Source organism: Papaver somniferum, chromosome 1, assembly GCF_003573695.1.
Source record: "Papaver somniferum cultivar HN1 chromosome 1, ASM357369v1, whole genome shotgun sequence".
Classification (NCBI taxonomy): Eukaryota; Viridiplantae; Streptophyta; class Magnoliopsida; order Ranunculales; family Papaveraceae; genus Papaver; species Papaver somniferum.
This window is the reverse complement of record NC_039358.1, coordinates 49,582,843-49,604,897: the sequence shown is the minus strand read 5'-3', so window position 1 is coordinate 49,604,897 and position 22,055 is coordinate 49,582,843. Positions and strand designations below refer to the sequence as shown.

Below are 22,055 nucleotides of genomic sequence, written 5' to 3'. Positions count from 1 at the left end.
CTTCCCTGTAATCTTCCAAAGTCAACAAAATTCCCAATATATTCTCTTCTTTGTTCGACACTTCCACACGTCTCTGAGTTTGGATAATTCAGAGAATAAAATCTCTTCCCATGCAATACGTATCCTCCAATAAAAGAACGAATATCTGATGTCCTGTTTGGCGAGATAACTAAGGAAACTTCCTTTTTCTTCACTGTATACGGTATATGGTGGTTCACACACGCCAAATATGTCGAATACGTACTTCCGAGGGACTTGAACTCTCCAGCCACACGAAAATACCATACATATAATCGAGAATCACAAGAATCACACGACTGCCTTGTTTTCTTCCCTTGGATTATCTAGCCAAATTCAATCGTGACAAACAATCATACCAAGCCTGTATTGGTCAAACAAGTCCAGCCCAAGAGAATTCACCGATTGAATCTCTCCCGAAACACCCAAAAATCCGAACCCTAAAATATGTTCTTGCTGTAACTATTTTCCCGCCAATTTTAAATTTCAAATCGTGGAAGATGAAGGTGCCCCTTAACCGTCCGTGGAGTGTAACTAGCAGGTGTCCAACTGAGGTGCCCCTTATCAATTGAGGTGCCCCTTATCGAAAGCATGGGTCCGTTTAGCAAATGTCCTCCGGGATGCAAATAACATTGTTTCGAGCCAATTCTCCACAAGAGCTTATTCTCCCAAAAACAATTAAAACAAGTTTATTAGTGATAAAAAGAGTCCCAACTAATGTATTTATGGGTGAAAATGTGTCGCACTCTTGTGCTTATCAGTATCTACTTTGATTGATTACATACGACCTATGAAATTTCAATCATAAAGATAAACAGTATAATGCGGAAAAATAAATAACACAAACACCAGAAATTTTGTTAACGAGGAAACCGCAAATGCAGAAAACCCCCGGGACCTAGTCCAGACCAAACTGTATTAAGCCGTACAGACACTAGCCTTCTACCAATTAACTTCGGACTGAAATGTAGTTGAAACCGAATTGAACCCTCATAACAATTCAGTTACAGTCATGTTCCTTACGCCTCTTGAATCCCAGCAGGACTCCGCGCAATTGATTTTCTTAACTGACGTCCTTTACATCCTAAGAGTTGCTTCAACTCAATTGAAGACTTTAAACCAATCCACCTCCCACGGATAAGGTTATATGGTGATTTCCTTTTTGATCGTAGATCAAGGTGAGACTGGAAATCGATAGCAATAGACAAAGTATAGCTAACCTCAAAATCTGGACTTATGCTTCCCGAAAAGTAACCTAGATTATTATTCACCTCACAAGTGTTAAACTTGTAGAATCAACATAGTATGAGATGAAGAGAACTTTGTGATTTCTATCTATCTTGATTGATGGAGCAAGATCAACAATCAATCAAGATCAGGATACTCGAACTATTAAGATAAAAATTGTTGGACCTGGCTTCACGAATCCCTATAAAGTCTTTTTAGTAGTTAAACCCTAAAAAGGTTTTAGGAAGATGACGACTCTAGTTTACAACTAGGACACACAAAGATAGTGTCGGGATTCAAAGATCCAAGTTGCTTGAGGTTCCCCTTATATGGACTTTCAAAGCATAGGTTGTTTTAGGTTTAAGCTAAGATAACTAATAAAACAATATTTATTGTTAGATGAATCTTTGAAATTTGATTGACATATTAAGATATACACTCTGGTTAGGAACTTTTCCGGTTTTCGTACCAGGTATGAATACCACACCAGTTTCAAAACCAACAGTTCTTTTTCGGTATGCATACTAGTTACGCGTATCATTCCAGGTTCACGAGTTCACATAATTTTTGAGGTATGTATACCGGGTATGCGTAACACTAAATCGCTTCTGAACTATAGCTACGCCGATACGTGTACTGGGTACATGTACTGTGGATTCGTACCTATCACAGTTTTCCCAGTTTATGAAACTGGTATGCATACTGTCATGTATCCAGATTTTCAATAGTTCTATATTTCTCTAGATCAATTCGAAACATTCCCAAATGACATCAATGACACATATCATTGTTCCAGGATATTTTCGAATGATAATCTTGAATCATAATTTAGATCACGAACAATAAATTGTTCTTAACTGAAATTTATCAAGTATGAACAAATGTTCATTAAGCTTAGTCATATATATTTCGAGAACTTATTACCAAGATAAACTTGACTCGAAATTCTTGATATGCTTACGATAGTCTAATTAGTTATATGACAACGTCTCATAGATAGAAAGATGAATATAACTTGAGAAATATGTGGTTCAATCTTCACTTACCTTTTATTGAAGAAGTTATCCAAAAGCTTCGGTTGACCTTCGACTTCAAACGGTAGAACGCAGTGATGTCCGATTCTCAACTACATCCCTAATCTGAGACTTAACTAATTGTAGATTAGAAATCAAGATATAGTTTTGATAATGAATTTGACAATAAACTTGAAATAGAAACGCTTGTGAGTTCTACCGAGCAATGCTCTAACAATTACTGCCTTAAATCTATATTCTCTTCCAAGGTATAATTCTACCCTTAATCTGATTTGAGGATTACTAAGTTCCCAAATAAGAAAAATACACCCGTATCAGTTATTAAGATTTTTTCCCTTGGAGTTCACCCTACCAATGAGGAATTATTGTTCTTATAATGACATTCATTCAAGTAGGTTTTACATTTTGAAGATTCACGACCTACTAATGGAAGTGGCATGACCTTCTACATAAATTTGAGAACGAATAACTCGTATGGTTTTTCAACTTTTTATGCAGTACTCCCTCTGTTCATGGAAAAAAGATATCATAAACCGAAACACAGAGAGTGTTAGGTGTCATAATGATATAACCAATGTAACATCGGTACGGTCAACTAATATCGGCTAACTAACGTTGTGAAAGGCACCCTAGGCGCTCTAGGAATATGAGTCGCCCAAGGAGAGCCTAGGCAATAAAGCGCCTAGGGCGCGAAGATGTGTACATCTTTCTTTTAATTTTTTCAAGGGAGCCTAGGCGCTAGGCGAAGGGCTTGCGCCTAACACAGCTAGTTAATGTTGTTAGTACTCTAAACCTTATTCGAATTGTATAATGATTAACTAACAAGTTTCATAATCAAACCCAATTCAGTCAAAACTTTGTTTCCCAAGCTAACACTAATTAGTCGTACTGATTCTTCTCCATCAAGTAATTAATAAGTCAGCTCAAAACATCACCAGGTATATTATTTGTTTATGGAAACTTCTGTATGTATGACATTATCAATTCAAATCCTAGAATGATTTGAATTAATGCGTTCTTGGATCTAGTCTTAAAACTCCCTCACACCCTATATATATTCTCCTTTTCTCCTTCTTCAATCTAAAAAACCTTTTAGAGCTCAGACCATCGAAGGAAAAAAAAAAATCAAAATTTTCATTAAGAATTAAATTACAATGTTGAGTCACTGCATGTGTAGAAATTTTCATGATCAAGAAGATAACGAGGACTATCCATGGAGCAGCAGTACTTCATCGCCCAACAGATCACCATCACCATCGTCAACACCAAAGAAATCAGCTTCATCGTCACCGAAAAGAAGTAAGATAAGTAATTTCTGCAATAGGCACAAAAACAAATCAAAGAATGACAAGAACCCGTATTCATCTCGTGGGCTGGATAAATTCACTTTGCTGTTAGCTGATCTTGAAGATAAAAGAATAAAGATTTTGGATGAAATCGCTGCTACTACTACAGAAGATATCCCTTTAATACGTTTCGGGTATTCGAATTCTAAGGGTAATTTGGTTCCAATTATAATCAGGTTGAAAAATCAACAGAAGAAAAAACAAGAAACCAAGTTACATATTGATGGTAATGACAAAATTGTTGAGATTACAGAAGCAGTGATAAACAGAAAACCCAAAGCCGGATTATCGGTCCCGAAACGTCAAATACAAAGAACTAATACTGCTAAACTTGGTGCATCACCATTATCATCACCAGAGGCAGTGAAGAAGATACAGAAGAAAAGTTTGCTAGACAAAAGTAAAAGTCATATATGCAAGTACTACTTTGGAATTGTCATAGTGTTGATTCTGTTGTGTTTGGCAATTTACGGAAGATCGTTCGCGATAATCTGTATGTCAGTTTGTTGGTATTTGATGCCTGTTGTCGACAACAAATTGAATTCAAGATCGATGATGAAGAAGAACAATTATACCGATGAGGAGAAGAAAATGGGTATTGTTCGCGAAGTACTACTATGGATATAATCAATCTTCAATGCTCTTAAGTTGATCAATTCAAGATCATTTATTTTTTATTTTTTTTTGCCTGTTTGGGTTACAGTAGGTTAATTTGAATTTTCAAAATTTCGACATGGTTCTTTGTTCATGAATGTAAATAGTATGGATGGGTCAGAAGGCAAGTCAAATGCACATTAAGAAGAAATGTTTTTATTATAATTACCACTTGAATAATGTAATGTTTTCGGAAAATTTTAATAAAACCTTGTAAAACGAGTACAAATTTAACTGCTTACGAGTTTCAAATTCTGACTATGAAAATGTTACCGTTATTGCAAAAAGTCTTAGTCATGAGTGCTTATCACATTAATGATCAGTTTACGCTATTTTGCTTTGTATATTCTTTTAAAATTAGCAGAGAATTTGTGATTTTGTTTTATATTTTACTCCATTATCAGAATCAAATCCTGCACTAGTTTGCTTTATATAATAAACATATATGTGAAGTAGTAGTTGATACTTATACACATGATTTTTCCTTTTCAAGAATTTTCAGATCCAACTTGAGCTGCAGGGAAGTAATGGATGAGGAATCATGCAACATGCAACTTCATTTAAAAACTATGTATGAGCTTTGAATATGGTCTTCTGCGCAAATTCGGCTATGGTCCTATGTGAGAATATGGTCAATGATAAAAAAATCTTTGTTAAAGCTAATCCAAAACCCAAAATTAAATCTTTCAAGTGGTAAAAAAAAGGCTATTTAGTGTACCATCAATGTGCTATCCAAATGTACCATGAGCTACGAGGAACTTCCTAGCAAGACTGAATTGGGGGTCCTGGAAAAATAATAGGGACCCTAGATTCCTATCTCCATTCATGGGAAGAGGATAAGGGGTGTCTAAATACAATGAAAGACTAGTTTACCCCAACCCTTAGAATTGTGACACTTGTCAACCTATTAATTTTTATTTTTTTATTCTTTTCATTTTTTTTAGTTTTAATTTCTTTTTATTATTATTTTTTTTTTTGCCGAAATTTGTATGAAAGGTAGTGAAGTGTTTCATTGACGACCCTCAAGAGTCGTTACTATTTCAAAAACGACCCTCAAGAGTCGTCATTGTTTCATTCACAACCCTCAAGAATCGTTAATGATTGAAAAACGACACTCAAAAGTCGTCATTGTTTCAATGACGACTCTAAACAGTCGTTAATGCATATAAAAGGTTTGTTATCTTCTCCGAAGAGTCATTAATGGCGGAAAAATACATCAAAGGATCGTCATGGTCTTATTCAATACTATTACAACCCTTTAATGTATTTCCGCCATTAATAACTCTCCGAAGATAAGAACGACCCTTTTAAATGCGTTAACGATCGTTTGGAGTCGTCATTGTTTCAATGACGATTCTTGAGGATCGTTTTTGAAGCATAACGACTCTTAAGGGCCGTCAATGAAACAATGACGATTTTTGGGGGTCGTTTTTGAAATAGTAACGACTCTTGAGGGTCTTTAATGAAACATTTCATACAAATCTGGACAAAAAAAATTGCAAACAAAAAATTTGAAAAAAAATCAAATTAAGTAAGATTAACAAATCAATTCAATTAACACTAATGATTTGGGTAGTTTAACCATTTAAAAAGTTGGGATAAGGGATAACTCTCAATTAGTATTTCATGATCTTTTTTGTCCTGTAGCTAGGAGTCCCAATTATTTTTCCAGGACCCCAATTCAGCCTTGCTTCCTAGGCCTTGCCTCCACAACTTAACGGTTTGAATTTATGAAACTTTGGGATTATGTTTTGGTAGTGTTTTGTGGTTAAGAAGAGTATGTACTATCAAATGTACTTCCAACTCCAATCAGTCAATTTCAAGCTTCTCATTTCTTTTTTTTTCTTCATTATGTGGCGTGGCGGAGTTTTTCCATTTGACACCGCGTACATAAAACTCAAATTTCTAAGTATTCACGACAAAATGTTGCAAAAAAAAAAAAAAAAAAAAAAAAAAAAAAAAAAGGCCCGAGATTAGTAGGATTTGGGGTCACTTTTTTCTTCTTCTTGATGGACAGAGACTGGTTACGGCCACGTACGGCTAACAAACAGGAAACAAACTCGATACATAGCGTACAACTCCCAGCATCACCATCGTCGTCCAAGAGAAATATATGTATTCGAAGATTCTATTTTTTTTCCGTTTGTTTTTCTTAATTTCCTGTCTTCCTAATCAGTGGTATTTCATTAAAAGTTTGCAAGAGCAGTTATGACTGATGACCTGGCTTCTAGAAAGACTGAACAATCTAGATCTTCAAATCTCATTCTTGTCTTGCAGTAATGGTAAAAATCCACATTGCTTTATCCGTCTGCTTATGGATTCTCTGTTTTTGGTGGCGACGTGCCGTACTTTCAAGGATGATTAAGTTTTCCATGCAGAGACTTACACAATACTTACTAATGCACCAACAAATTCGGATATGTACCCGGGTTTGCATCTTGATGATTTGTTGACCGGTTGCGAGGAAAAGATTAACATGTAACTTTGCCACCGTCTAGGTTCTTTAACTTGACACTTTCATGCAGCGACCAAACCGAAACCAGGATTTCATATTCGGGAAGTTTTCCCACGGATTCATTAATCTCAAATGCAATAAAGAAAAACGCGGTAAAATACCTGAAGTTAGCAAAGCGCGCAACACAGTATTCTTTCGCTTCAAACACCACACATTGAGTTAGTCCATCCTCTGTTTCAGACTCTTACAAAAATAGTGGACAACAGTTACAAAGACATCACTCAAACAATCACAAAGACATCACTCAGTCTAGTTTAGATATAGAGACCCATGGAATAATCCAGAGGCAACCTGTTTTTCATCATAACTACGTGTAGGATCGAGCAAGAGAGAGGAGAGCACACGCGGAAGCAAATAAACGATTACATTGATAATCAGTTTAGTGTACATTAACTCATGGCTAAAGAGCCTACTTATAGTCTCACAAACTTGACAATCACTCAAAGTACTTTCCTAATAAAATAAAACTCTAAAAAAAAAAAACACTTTCCTAACATAACACAAACTCTAAATAGAACTCTTTTAAAACTCTCTAGAACTCAAAATACCATATCTTGGTTTAACTTCCAACATCCTCCCTTAAACCAAGATATCATTTAACAAGAATTCCGTAACCCTCTTCTACTCTTTAGCTTCTTCCATTGATCGACGTTTGCACGTCCTTGTCTTTTCTCATTTTCCATTCCTCTTCTTCCGTTGATAAACGTTAACACGTTCGTGTCTTTTCTCATTCTTCTTCAAAGAAACTACCAACAAAACCTTATTCCTTGATACTCGAAAGTAGCTCATCCCAACTTCATGATCACACCGGAATTCCGTCAACCAAACTCAAACTCAAATAAAAAAAAAGCACAAACAACAAACTAACTAAAAAACGAAGCACAAACATCAAACCAACTAAATGAAGCAATCTTCTAATTTTGCTTAACAACAATCTTCATACCATCTCAACCAGCACAAGTTTCTTTCACTTTCTTCTTCATCGCAGCGGAACACCATTTTTAACAAGCTAGAAACACCTCTTTGTGCTCTATTCAACTTGTTAACCAAACACAAAACCAATTTTTTCAGACTCATCACCGAGCATTATAGCTCAAACTCAACACTTGTTTACCCACTTCACTCGCAGGATTTCACTCAACACTTCAAATTCCACCCTGGAATTTATTCACTTCTCTAGCTAAATCCCCACTGGGATTGCTTCACACAACTCTAGCCAAATCCCCACTGGGATTGCTTCACTCAACTTGTAGACTTTACTCGCCTACAATCTTGTTTCACACTCACAACCTTGTGACGTCTCAAACTCAACAACTCATAGGTATTAACCTCCTTTTGTTTTCTTCTCACACATCATCCCCTGATGATTACTTCTCTTACTTCACAACCTTACTATTGTATTTCTACTTCTATTCAACTTTACTTCTTTGTTCCAGTCACGCTTGTTAGAGTCGAAACTTTCACACTTCTTTGTTCTTCAAGATTCTCTCATAATCTTTCTCTTGTTACGCTTCTGCCACAAGCAATAACTAACACAAATTCTGCCACACTTTGTAAGACTTCCAAGTTTCTGCCACAAACTCTTCAATCACCATTAAGCTTAACATGTTTGAGCTTAAACTCTACCATCCTCCCTTAAGCTCAAACATCACCAGCCAACATACCTTGTCATTCTAAGTTTCTGAATTCGATCAACTTCATCAAACTGTACCAGTCCTTCTTGACTGCAATACCAACTTTGATCTTCTCTTGCGTCTATTTCGAATCCATGACTTAACCCTTCGGATCAACCACTCACCCAAAAACTTCTTATCTCAACAAACATCAAATCTGCTATCTGCAACGTCTCGGACAGAACACATCACACGTTTTTATTGTCATCTGCTGTCACAAACTGTGACCATTCTTTTGTCACGTTTCTGTTAATCTGTTACAACTCCACTGTAACAACTTCTTCTGCAACAACTCTTTTGTAACAATTCTTCTGTAATTGTTCTGTAACAACTTCTCCGTCACACTTATGTAACAATTCCTCTGTGATTGTTCTTTGTAACACATCACATACTATAACAAATATTCAACATTTTTCTTTTGATCGTGAAACCCTAACTCACCTGTTCCACACAAGCACACCTTCTCTGTGACATTAATGGCAGCAGCTGTAAAACCAATGCCATTAAATCGATGTAACTAACTCCATTCTTCACCACTTCTTTGTTTAATCCAAACTCGCCATTGTTAGCAGCAACCAACTAATTCTTCCTGTCTCACAACTCAATTCTGCTTACTCTTGATCTCACCAGAATCAAACCACCAACTATTGTTAACATTATCGATCAATCACCAGCCAACCACAGAGCTCTTTCGATCGTGATCAAACACCATCAGTTCTTCTTCCTAAAGAAAACTAGTTTCACTTGTGCGCTGTTTGGTGAAAAAATCCACGAACACCTTAAACCAACAGCTACATCATCTGTAACTTCTTCTTGCAGTTTTACTTCATAACTTTGAACAGCAACAATACCACCTGCAATCCACCTTAGTAGACAGACCATCATCCACATTCATTGTTTATCACAACTTCCAAATCATGGACGACAACCTTCCTTGTCTGCCAGCATTATCCTTGATGATAAACCAGTTTTGACCTAGTTTCCCTCCATCAATCTTTCCATATTTCTTACTGATATCAAATCTACAAAATTCACGATCTCTAGCTCTCCTAAAACAGTCGTGAATATTAGCTTTTTCAACCATTCATCTTCGAACTCAGGTCATAACCCTAGACAACAAAATATTGTAACCGTAACATGTACGACATTCGTGTCTCCCTGAAAACTCTAAAACTTTCTCGTCTGCTTCTCGGAAAAAAATAGCAGCAGAACTTCCTATCGTCTTGTGCTCTACCCACAACCGAACAATCAAATTCATCTGTAACTCTCGAACCTTCAAAAAAAACATCAATAGGACAACCTTCAAAAACAATTGTCTAACATCGAAAAAAAAAACTTATGAATCTTCTCTTCTCGAATTCTATCTCCTCTCCTCCCTCTTCCTCTCACCTTGCCCTGATACCAAATGCAGGATCGAGCAAGAGAGAGGAGAGCACACGCGGAAGCAAATAAACGATTACGTTGATAATCAATTTGGTATACATTAACTCATGGCTAAAGAGCCTACTTATAGTCTCACAAACTTGAAAATCACTCAAAGTACTTTCCTAATAAAATAAAACTCTAAACAGAGCACACTTTCCTAACATAACACAAACTCTAAATAGAACTCTTCTAGAGCTCTCTAGAACTCAAAATACCATATCTTGGTTTAACTTCCAACACTACGGATTGTTCATTAAACATTGCTGCAAGATGTTGACGTTGATTCATGAAGTCATTAGCACACGCCATTGTTGTATAGTGTGGGGATTTAAATGTACCCCCATGCCTTATAAATGATCAATTTCTTAGTGTTTACCTCTTGCACCATTAGCTTCCTCACCTTCTACATTTTGTGCTCCTTCAATACTGATATCTCCACTGCCAATCCTATGAGGGTTAGGTACAACTTCAATTGGGACAGTTTATCAACATAATTGAAAAAGAACAAATACTTTTTGTTGGTAAGAAAAATTCAAAGATATACACTGAAGGTTTGCTCATTATAACCAGAAAATTCAAAGATATAACCCATTAGAATCCCCCTGTTCCCAATTCAAAATTCAAAGTTAACCACAATTCCAAAAACAGAATAAGAACTAATAGAATTTAATTGAGAACGGAAGACCGGTAGACCACTGAATCAAGCTAAAAATGCATTATTTTAGTAGAAATAATCATACAAATTAATGGTCCAATTACAAATACCAATCTCAATTCCCAATTCCACATACTTAGATGAATATTTTACACCAAAATTAGTAAACTCAAAAGCAATTACATATTATCAATGAATACATGAACTTATAGATGACAGTTTGATAATGATATTGGACTGTGGTTGCGAGAGAACCTTCGATTGTTTGTACGACAACAAAATTTCAGTGTTTGAGCCTCTAATTCTAACCTAGAAACTACAAAGAAGACGAAAGATAGCTACAATTTTGACTTGTTTTCTTTCTGTATTAGATAGTGAAATGAAAGATAGTTATTTCTGTTATAACTGTTCTGAGTGCTTGTATTGTATATCTTGGGTGCCTTTAGTATTTTCTGTTAGTACAACTATGAGCCGTCTTTGACAGTCTGTAAAGCTTAACACAGCCTGTACTTAAAGAATACTTTACTCTTTTGTTTTCTTTAATGAGAATTACTCTATTTCTTCATCAATCCCTCTATGGTATCAGAGCCATATGGATCTTCTTCTAAAGATTTTTTCTTGAGTTCTTGATTCTTTTTCTTCTCATTCTTTCAATCTTTGACTGTTTTCTTTTTACAAATCAACCTCAATCTTTTATTATTCAAGAATTTCCTTCCTCTTCTACATCTACAATGGAAAATCCAACTTCTAACTCAATTTCTAGGGTTCTTGTTCACCAATTAACTAGTATTGTTCATCCCAAATTGAAAGATGGTAACTTCTTAACATGGAAATCGCTTATGCTTCCTGTGATTGGAAAAATTCAGAATTATGAAGTATCTTGATGGATCAATGCCATGTACTTCTCAATATACATCTCCAAGAAACGAAATTAATGGAATTGAAAATCAGTTGTACTTAGACTGGATTGATGAAGACTCGACAATTCTTCTGTGGATAAATTTCACAATTTCTGATGTTGTTATTCCTTACTTCACATGATCTTCAACTTCATATGAACTATGGAAAAGTATTGAAGAACGTTTTGCTAGATCGTCTTCAACACATTCGATTCAGTTACGCACAAAACTCATGTCTCTCACACAAGGTGATAAAACTATTTCTGCTCTACTTAATGAGATTAAATCGATTTCAGATCATCTTGCTTCCGCTGGATCTAAAGTCACAGATGATGAACTTGTTATTGTTACATTATCTGCTTTGAATTCAGAATACAATGCTTTCACTACTTCAATTAGAATTAGAAATCCGACTGTGTCTAGTATTGAACTTCATAATCTTTTGATTAGTGAGGAATTGATTGTATCTGAAAGAAACAAGTCTTTAATTACTGAATCAAGCAATAGAGCATTTGCTGTTGAATCTAGCAATCAAGCATTTTTGCTACTTACAGACTATCTGGAAGAGGTGGTGGTCGTGGTACACATTTCTTTAGAGTAGGTGGTGGTCGTGGTACTCATAATAATGTTTCTTCTGGTAGAGGTTATGGAGTTTATGGATCTGGTTCTGATATTTTACCAACTCCTTATTCAACAACAACACCAACTTATCCGTCTGCAAGACCGCCTCCTTCTGATCTTTATTCTGGAGATAAACCTACGTGTCAAATTTGTAAAAAATATGGTCATGATGCTACTGAATGTTGGAACCGCATGAATTTTGCTTATCAAGGTCGTCAACCTCCAAGAAACATTCGTGCCATGCTTGCTGAAGCGAATATTTTTGGTGAAAATCCCTGGTACATGGATTATGGTGCTAATAATCACTTAACTTCTGATGTTGGCAATCTTGAAGCATCTATTTTTATTCTGGTGCTGATATTATTGGTACAACAAATGGTGCAGGTATTTCCATTAAGCATTGTGGGAAATCTCAAATTTCAGTTCCTAATCATACTTTCTATCTAAATCACATACTTCATGTTCCACAAGCTTCACAAAATCTTATTTCTGTTAACAAATTTGCCAAAGATAATAATTGTTCCTTAACTTTCACTTACTTTGATTTCTGTATTAAGGATCTTCACACAGGGAAGATTCTTTTTCAGCGGACCAGTGAAAATGGTTTATATCCCATCTTCAACTACAAACCATCAACATCATCTTTACCTACATCAATGTCATGTTTCAAAGCTTCATCTGCAATATGGCATAGAAGACTTGCTCATCCATCTTTTGAGTCATTCAATCGAGTTTGTAAAACAATAAATCTTGACAATGTTGTTTCTAAGCCTGTTATGTGTGTCCATTGTCAACTAGGTAGAAGCCACAAAATACCATTTTTCATTTCTACTAGTTTTTCAGTTGCACCTTTACAATTGTTACATCTTGATGTATGGGGTCCTGCACCTATCACTTCTTTGTCTAGTCACAAATATTATGTTAATATAATTGATGACTTTTCTAAGTTCTATAGGGTTTTTCCTCTTACACACAAATCTGATTTTAAATCTGTTTTTCTACATTTCAATTCTTCAGTAGAAAATCTTCTATCTTGCTTGATAAAATGCATAAGAACTGATGGGGGAGGTGAATTTGTCAATCATGAACTTCAAAAATTTCTTTCTACTCATGGTATCAATCATGAAATTACTTGTCCTAACACACCAAAACAAAATGGTGCTGCTGAATCTAAGCATAGACACCTTCTTGACATAACTATGACCTTTTTGCTTCAATCTTCTCTTCCTCTCTCATTTTGGTTTGAAGATCTATCCACTGCTAATTACACCATAACAGACTAACCACAAAATCGCTTTCATATTCATCTCCATTTGAAACTCTTTTTCATAAACCTCCAGACTACTCTTTCCTTAAAATTTTGGATGTCTATGTTTTCCATGGATTAAACCATATACAACTTCTAAACTTGCTCCTAGAAGTGAGCAGTGTATCTTTATTGGTTATAGCAAACAACAAAAGGGGTTTCGGTGTTTCAATCCTGTAACAGGAAAAATATTTGTCTCTAGACATGTTAATTTCTTTGAAATTTATTTTCCATACTCTACACTTACTACATCTACATTGCATTTTTTCTATTTCTGAGCTTGATATGTCTGCAGCTAAACTTGATGCTATCATACCTAATACATCTTCTACTCCTGCTACCACTGATCTCAATACTTCTATTTCTTCCACTACAACCACTACTACAAATACTCCTTCAGCTGTGCACCTGTCACTACTACTACTATGCCTGCTCACTCTAATGATCAAAATACTCATAACATGCTCACCAGATCCAAACATGGCATATTCAAACCAAAATCTTTACTTTCCACCAAACATCCAATTCCTACAGCTTATTTGGCTACTACTGCATCTACCACACCAACTTGCTATTTTCAAGCTGCTAAAATTCCTGAGTGGTTAGATCCAATGCATGTTGAACACACAGCTCTTCAGGATGCAGGTACTTGGTCTTTGGTACCACCTGATCCTTCACAAAATTTGGTTGGTTGCAAATGGGTTTTTAAAACCAAATATAATGCAGATGGTACTCTAGAGAGGCGCAAAGCTAGGCTAGTAGAAAAGGGGTTTCATTAACTTGAAGGTCTTGACTACACAGATACTTTTAGCCCTGTAGTAAAACTTGCTACCATCATATTAGTCTTATCTATTGCAGTACATTTTGGTTGGAAACTTACTCAGTTAGACATCAACAATGCTTTTGTTCATGGTGACTTAAAGGAGGATGTATATATGACACAACCACCTGGTTTTCAAGATGTTGAATATCCATATTATGTTTGCAAATTTCACAAGTCCCTTTATGGTCGTCTCAAACAAGCACCAAGGGCTTGGTATGAGAAACTAGTTGATGTTTTAGTGGGTCTTGATTTTATTCCTTCACCAGCTGATTCTAGTTTATTTGTGCAGAAAATTAGTTCTAAACTTACTTATGTTCTGGTTTATGTTGATGATATTATCATCACAGGAAATAACAGTTCACATTGTGCCTCATTAATATCCTATTTTGGTACTCATTTTCCAGTCAAGGATTTAGGTGATCTCCATTACTTCCTTGGTCTTGAGGTACACAGAAGCTCCAAAGGTTTATTTCTTTGTCAAACCAAATATGCAGTGGATCTTCTTAACAAGAAAAAACTTCGGGGAATCAAACCTTGCAATACTCCATGCTCTGACACAAAGTTAACAGCTTCAGATGGTGACTTACTAACTGATCCTACTGAATATAGATCTATTTTTGGCTCACTTCAGTATCTCACTTGGACAAGACCAGAAATTTCTTATGATGTAAATCAAATATGTCAACACATGCAAGCACCAACAACTACTCACCTTACAGCTGCTAAAAGAGTTTTGAGGTATATTAAGGGAACACTTGGCTATGGTCTTCTCTTCTCTAAGGTTTTTACTGCTCTTCAAGGATATACAGATGCAGACTGGGCATTGCATCTTTTTGGATCCAATCCAGTTTCCTGGTCATCTAAAAAACAACCAACTATCTCTAGAAGCTCCACAGAAGCAGAATACAGGTCTCTAGCAACTACTGCAGCAGAGGTACTTTGGCTTTGTCAAGTTCTAAGAGATTTACATGTCTTTTTACCAGTACCTCCCATTATTAATTGTGATAACAAAGGATCTATTACTCTATCTTCCAATCCTGGCTTTCATAGCAGGATGAAACATCTAGCTATAGATTTTCACTTTGTTAGGGAATTTGTCCAGTCCAAGCAATTGCAGGTTACTTATCTCTCATCTCTTCATCAAGCTGCTGATATATTCACTAAGCGACTCTCTGCACCCAGGTTTGCATTTCTTAGAGACAAGCTGAAGATTCTACATCCTCTCCAGCTTGAGGGGGGCTAGTGAAATGAAAGATAGTTATTTCTGTTATAACTGTTCTGAGTGCCTGTATTGTATATCTTGGGTGCCTTTAGTATTTTCTGTTAGTACAACTATGAGCTGTCTTTGACAGTCTATAAAGCTTAACACAGCCTGTACTTAAAGAGTATTTACTCTTCTGTTTTCTTTAATGAGAATTACTCTCTTTCTTCACCAATCCCTCTATTAGAGAGGGAATGAAAACAACCGCGCGCTAAAGTGAAATCCCGTGAGTGTAGTGTGTGAATTAATGGGCTGACTTCAATTTTGACCTGGGCTATTATTTTTTCGGTTGACAATTACGCTAGACAAGATGAGATTTTCTACATTTTGGGGTGGGCTACAGCCTGGGTAAGCCACCCCACCTCCGTCACTGCTTTATGTCTATGGGGTAATTTTAGAACTATCGGTTCAGACGCCTTGACAAATTTTTGCGTCTTTTCATGTCTCATTCCATTAGTTCTCTAAACAGATTTTCTATACGAATTTTCTAAATGCGCTTATAATCAAATCAAGGATAATCCTTCAATCTCCATCAAATGACACCAGTGATGCTGACCTGCACTCAATCAAACCGCAATCTTGATTTCATTAGTGGATTCGTACAAACACTCAAAACTGATAATCCTCACCAAGTGGCTGACAAACATGGTGACGTCTCTTAATCAACCACTCACTAGGAAGTCTTATTAACGTTATTATGTTCTTATGTTTAATTATTCAACTTCACTTGAACTTAATTAATGAATTTATCTACTGGTAGTCGCTTACTTGCATAACAAAACATCTTCACATGATCCAATGAATCAATTTAGAATCTCAGACCCATCATTTTTGTGTTCAAACTTCAAGCATACTCTAGTTAATTACCTAGCTACCAAACACTAGAATACCCTTTGACAATCCACTAAACTAGCTAGGTTGTTTACTTCATAAATTTCTACAGAAATAATTCTACGCTGGATAAAAAATCTAGAATTTTTGGGTGTATTTTTTTATAGATGTAACTCGATCAAGATTGTGAATGATTATCATTTGGTTTTACATTTTCAAATTAACCATTGAAATTCTTCTTAAGAAATTCATTATATTAGTTACGAATCATTGTTTATTGTTTCTACGGTGGCATGGCGGTCCTCTCAAAATATGACATTAATACATTCAGGTGAGTTTTACCACCTACCAATGGCGAGTCGTTAGCATTAATAATATAATTTCAGGTGAATTTCCTCTGTTGTGGTTAAAAGTGAACAAAGCTCTATTCCTAGAGTTTTTGGTCCCACCGGAGAGTATTTTCACCAATAGGAACCTCCTGTTGTTTCACACCACCAATATTTCGTCCAAAAACACCACCAAATTTATTATTTCCACCAATAGGAACCTCGTGTTGTTTCACACCACCAATATTTCGTCCAGAAACATCACCAAATTTATTATACTATTTAGATGTACGCCCAGGTTTCTTCTCCGAAAGATTAATGAAAAAACTAAGCCGCGAAAAAAATAAAAACTCTAGGTTTTTGCGTCACAATCGCAGTTGCATATACTAAACAAAATCGAAAGCTGGTGATCAAATCCAGAAGAAAACTCTAGGTTTTTCCGTCACAACCACAGTTGCATATACTAAACAAAATCGAAAGCTGGTGATCAAATCCAGGGTATGTCTAATAAATTTATTTAGTTTGTTAAACAAGTAATCTCTTCAATTTGTTTGGTTTTGAACTGTGATTCTTGGATACTCTTTTCTTCCTGCCTCTCTATCTTCTGTGTATGTAACTGATTTATTTAGGGACTACATTCTGCACTTCGTTGAACCATTCCTTATTCATTATTCATATATTTTCAATTATAATTTTTTGTTCTAATTATTTTGCAGGTGCGATTTTTCGTTGTCTTCCTTCTTCCGTCAATTTCAATTGCATCTTCCGGTGCTATTTTCAGTTAAGATTTAGTAGAAATCTATGATATAAAATATTGGTTTTTCAATATTGGTTTTAAAATATTGGTGTTAATAACACTTGATATTTATTTAATTCATTAATTCTTAGTTTTTTCTCAATCTTAAAAAGTTGGAAAAATATTTAGACCAACAAGAAACTTCCGTTCTTTCACACCACGGATATTTCGTCAGTAACACCTCCGAGCTTATTTTATGCATAAACCATAAAACCTAAGTTTCATACAGAATTCTTTTTACAGTTTCCCTTCCTTCCCTCTGCCTGTTCTTGTTCTCTCTTTTTTCATCCTGTTTTTTCTTCCTTAGTTCTGATGATTTAGTTTGGTTTACTTTGCAGGTACAATAGGTAATATTTATATCCATTACGAATATTGAAATAAAACAGAGACGTGAGAAGGGAGAGAAAGAATTCTCTCATGGAAATCAGGCATAAGTTTTATTTTTTAGTTTCATTCTGATTTTACAATCAATTATTTGGGTTGCTACTGCTACAAAACCCTAATTTAGACTGGGATTCATCTTTTTGTGGGTTTTGAGTTACACCAAGCACATCCGCAGTTGTAAGACTCAAATATTGTTGATCTCCTTACATTCAAAAAAAATGCGGGAGTAGGGCAGGCAATGGAGTTGCAGATGAAGCCACAGATGCAAAGCCAGAAAGAGCGAGAATGGTGAGTTCACATGACTGTGCTTGAGTTACACCAAGCACATCCGCAGTTGTAAGACTCAAATATTGTTGATCTCCTTACATTCAAAAAAAATCCGGGAGTAGGGCAGGCAATGGAGTTGAAGATGAAGCCACAGATGCAAAGCGAGAAAGAGCGAAAATGGTGAGGTCACATGACTGTGGTTGAATGTTTAATTGCTTTTAGTTTAACCGTTGCAATTATATGACTTTGATTTTATATATTGTTGCCTGCTATAGCTGATTTGAATCTCCAACACCAATTTGATACGAGAGCAACATTCACGGGTTCTAATATTTATGTGATTTTTGGTGGATCCGCATGACTTTCTTTCCACAATATGGTGCTATTTGTTAATTGAAATAAATACTATACGGATAAATATGTCTGTTTGTTTGATTAATTCCGATCTAGAAGAGTTTTCATTATCGCAATGTGTTAATGAGTATACATGGCATAATGGAAGTGTAATGAATCATACTAGACTTTAATATCATCATCCCTTCCATGATTCTACTTGCAGTTATAAGTGTACAACCTCCTAGCTCCACTTACTGATGCAAGTAGGTTGGTCGAGTCACGTGACTGAAATGTGGAAAATACTAACCACAAAATCTTTAATCACATGCATTATTATCATGGTTTGGTAAACTAAGCTTGCAATAATTGTAGTTTGTAGTTAGTAGGACAACAACTGCCCAACCTTATACCCAGTATGGTAAGCTTGCAGTGTGTAGTATTCTTTTGGGGAAAGCCGAAAGACGAACTATCCTTTCTGTTAATGAGCAATAAGAACAAAGGTGATCGTTAATGCAGCTTTACAAGATTAAATCCAAATGGAACCAAAAAAATTCACAGTAATAGGTAATGTTCTGTGTCAGTTGTAGATGCATTCCTATGTTTCTTAATTTTTTAATATTCATTTTTTGTTTTGTTAAGCTCAATATTCATGTCCTGGGTATGCTACACATTGGTTCCTAAAACCTGTTTACTTCTCTTATGTCTTCTCCATCCGTGTAGATGGCATACTTTTCTTACAAGGAGCTTGATAGGTTCTTAGAAGTTAGCGTTGGAAATGGCATTCTGTAATAAGTCTGAAAGATCAATTGTCGCTTTTAGAAGCCTTTTCTGTGAGTGGTTTTGGAAGGCCTTTCTGTGAATTAGGGCATAAATATACCCAAGAGATTTGAGCGAAAATGTGTGACGTCTATCTTACAATTGTGAACTTCAATTGGGAAACACTTATCCAATATTTTTTTTTAACTTTATATTGACAGGAATCCGATTGGTGCTCGGCTTTACTACAAGGGACTAAAGAAGTTGTAGTGCTGTCAAGTTTCAAGACGTGATGTTTTTTTATCTCTACGTGATCCAGTGGTCACATAACCCATGTTGCATCGACAGTTTTTTTTTTATAACTCTCTCAAGAGTACTGCCACCAGGAACCATGAATGCAGATGCAAATGCAAATGGTAGTAATGAGGCGTTTAGTTGATAGTTTTGGTAGTGTTTAATCGGAGAATAAGTAGGATTACAATAAAACCTTTTATTTTTATTTTATTATTTTGGATTAACTTTACTATTCCCATTTTTATATAGTTGATTACCTACTTTATAATATTACCGATCTTTTGTATTAAACGCTTCAAAACATGATTATCTCTGCAAAATATTTTAGCCCGTGCGTTACACCTACACCATGTTTGTTTACTCCTGACTCATCTGAGTCGTCTGGATCTGAATCATCTGGATCTGAGTGAAATCATCTGATTCATCTGAATCTGAGCCGATATGTTTGTTTTGAGTCAGATCTGACTCGTCTGACTCGGAAATAAGTGAGTCAGTGGTTTGGTCCCATGAATCAGGGGTATTTTGTTACCTGACTCAAATGAGTCCGAGTCAGGGGTTATGTCTGAGTCAGAGGTCGAGTCAGATCTGACTCAAAATGGAAAACAAACGGTCTGACTGCTGACTCGGTCCGAGTCAGGGGTTGACTCAGATTCAGACGCCGAGTCAGCTGCAAACAAACAAGTTCCTAGTCTAAACAAATTTGAGAATAAATAGCTAGGAAACTAACTCCAAGGTTGTAAAAGAATGCATCACCCAGCCGGTAGATTTGGTCTTTCAAATTTTAAATAATAGTAGGCGCGGTATAAAGATATAACCGGTGGAATATATCAGTACGGTCCACTAATATCATCTAGTTAATGTTGTTAGTACTCTAAACCTTATTCGAATCGTATAAGCTAACAAATCCAGTTCAGTCAAGACTTCGTGTCCTAAGCTAACACTAAATTCTTCTTCATCAAGTAATCAACAAGTCAACCCTAAACATCACCACATGTACATTATAAATTCGAACCCTTGAATGATTTGAATAATAATAAGGCCTTCTTGGATCTAGTCTTAATCATTAAAACTCCCTCCCACCCCCTTATATATATATATATATATATATATATATATTCTTCTTTTCACCTTCTCATTCTAAAAAAAACCTTTTAAAGCTCAGACAGTTGAAGGAAGGAAAAAAAGTTAATCAAAATTTGATCATTAAGAATTTAGTTAGAATGTTGAGTCACTTCATCTGCGGGAATTTTCATGATCAAGAAGATAACGAAGAGTACTATCCATGGAGCAGCAGCAGTAATTCATCGCCAAACAGATCACCATCACCATCGTCGACACCAAGGAAATCTACTTCATCATCACCGAAACGAAGTAAGATAAGTAATTTCTGTAATAGGCACAAAAACAAGTCCAAGAATGACAAGAACCCGTATTCATCTCGCGGGATGGATAAATTCACTTTGCTGTTGGCTGATCTTGAAGATAAAAGAACAAAGATTTTGGATCAAATCGCTACTACAACTACTACACAAGATATACCTTTAATACGTTTCGGGTATTCGAATTCGAAAGGTAATTTGGTTCCAATTATAATCAGGTTAAAAAATCAACAGCAGAAAAATCAAGAACCCAACAAAATTGTTGAGATTACAGAATCACTGATAAACAGAAAACCTGAAGCTGAAGTACAAAGAACTAATACTGCTAAACTTGGTGCATCACCATTATCATCACCAGAGGCAGTGAAGAAGATACAGAAGAAAAGTTTGCTAGACAAAAGTAAAAGTCATATATGCAAGTACTACTTTGGAATTGTCATAGTGTTGATTCTGTTGTGTTTGGCGATTTACGGAAGATCGTTCGCGATAATCTGTATGTCAGTTTGTTGGTATTTGATGCCTGTTGTCGACAAAAACTTGAATTCAAGATCGATGATGAAGAAGAACAATTATACCGATGAGGAGAAGAAAATGGGTATTGATGGATTTCCTTGTTCATTCAAGATTAAGAATATTTCAAGAAGTACTACGCTGGATAATCTTCTAAGTTGTTAATTTGATCAAATTCAAGATCATTAATTTTATTCAATTTTTTTCTTTGTGATGTTTTTTCTTGTTCTTTTCCTGTTTGGGTTACAGCAGGTTTGAATTTTCAAAATTTTCACATGTTCATCGTTCATGAATGTAAATAGCTTGGATTAGGTCAAGGTCAAAAGTCAAGTCAAATGTACATTAAGAAGATATGTTCTTACTGCCAATTGAATGAAAATGTAAATTACATATCGCGGATAAAACCTTGTAAATTTTCTAGTACAAAATCTAACTAGTTTCCAGCTTATTCTGACTATTAGCGCGCAACAATGTTACCATTCTGCTAGAAAGGCATCTGTTAAAATTCTTGTTCTAAATCTAAAATTAACAAAAATTTGTGATTTTATTTTTATATTTTACTGCATTATCAGAATCAAATCATGCGTTGATTAGTTTCGCTGATATAAAATTACAAGTACAAGATGATACACATTATTAGTTCTTTTTATGAAATTTCAGTTCCAAGTTGAGCTGCCGGGAAGTATGGCTCATGAATCATGCAGAGATGCAACTTCAAT

At 35.5% G+C, this 22,055-nt stretch overlaps 1 protein-coding gene and 1 long non-coding RNA gene across 3 annotated transcripts; both read left to right on the top strand.

Moving 5' to 3' along the window:
* The first annotated feature begins 3,365 nt into the window (after positions 1-3,365).
* LOC113328741 lies at positions 3,366-21,764 on the top strand. The gene is made up of 2 exons (XM_026575759.1): positions 3,366-3,959; positions 21,161-21,764. Exons 1-2 carry the CDS (start codon positions 3,434-3,436, stop codon positions 21,499-21,501), a joined length of 867 nt encoding a protein of 288 aa, XP_026431544.1. The 5' UTR covers positions 3,366-3,433; the 3' UTR covers positions 21,502-21,764.
* On the top strand, positions 16,952-19,426 carry LOC113328750. Of its 2 annotated transcripts, none has more exons than XR_003349536.1 (4): positions 16,952-17,112; positions 17,331-17,394; positions 17,749-18,241; positions 19,375-19,426. It is a non-coding gene; the product is annotated as an uncharacterized LOC113328750 (long non-coding RNA). The 2 variants fall into 2 exon arrangements; XR_003349538.1 differs by lacking the exon at positions 19,375-19,426 and adding an exon at positions 18,828-18,929.
* Positions 21,765-22,055: the final 291 nt, after the last annotated feature.

What these genes read in the sequence shown, in the direction of transcription:
- LOC113328741 (XM_026575759.1), top strand. Translation starts at nt 3,434, where the DNA reads ATGTTGAGTCACTGCATGTGTAGAAATTTTCATGATCAAGAAGATAAC. An exon ending in AACTAATACTGCTAAACTTG is followed by an intron (nt 3,960 to 21,160) that starts GTGCATCACCAT and finishes CTGCTAAACTTG; the next exon opens with GTGCATCACCATTATCATCA.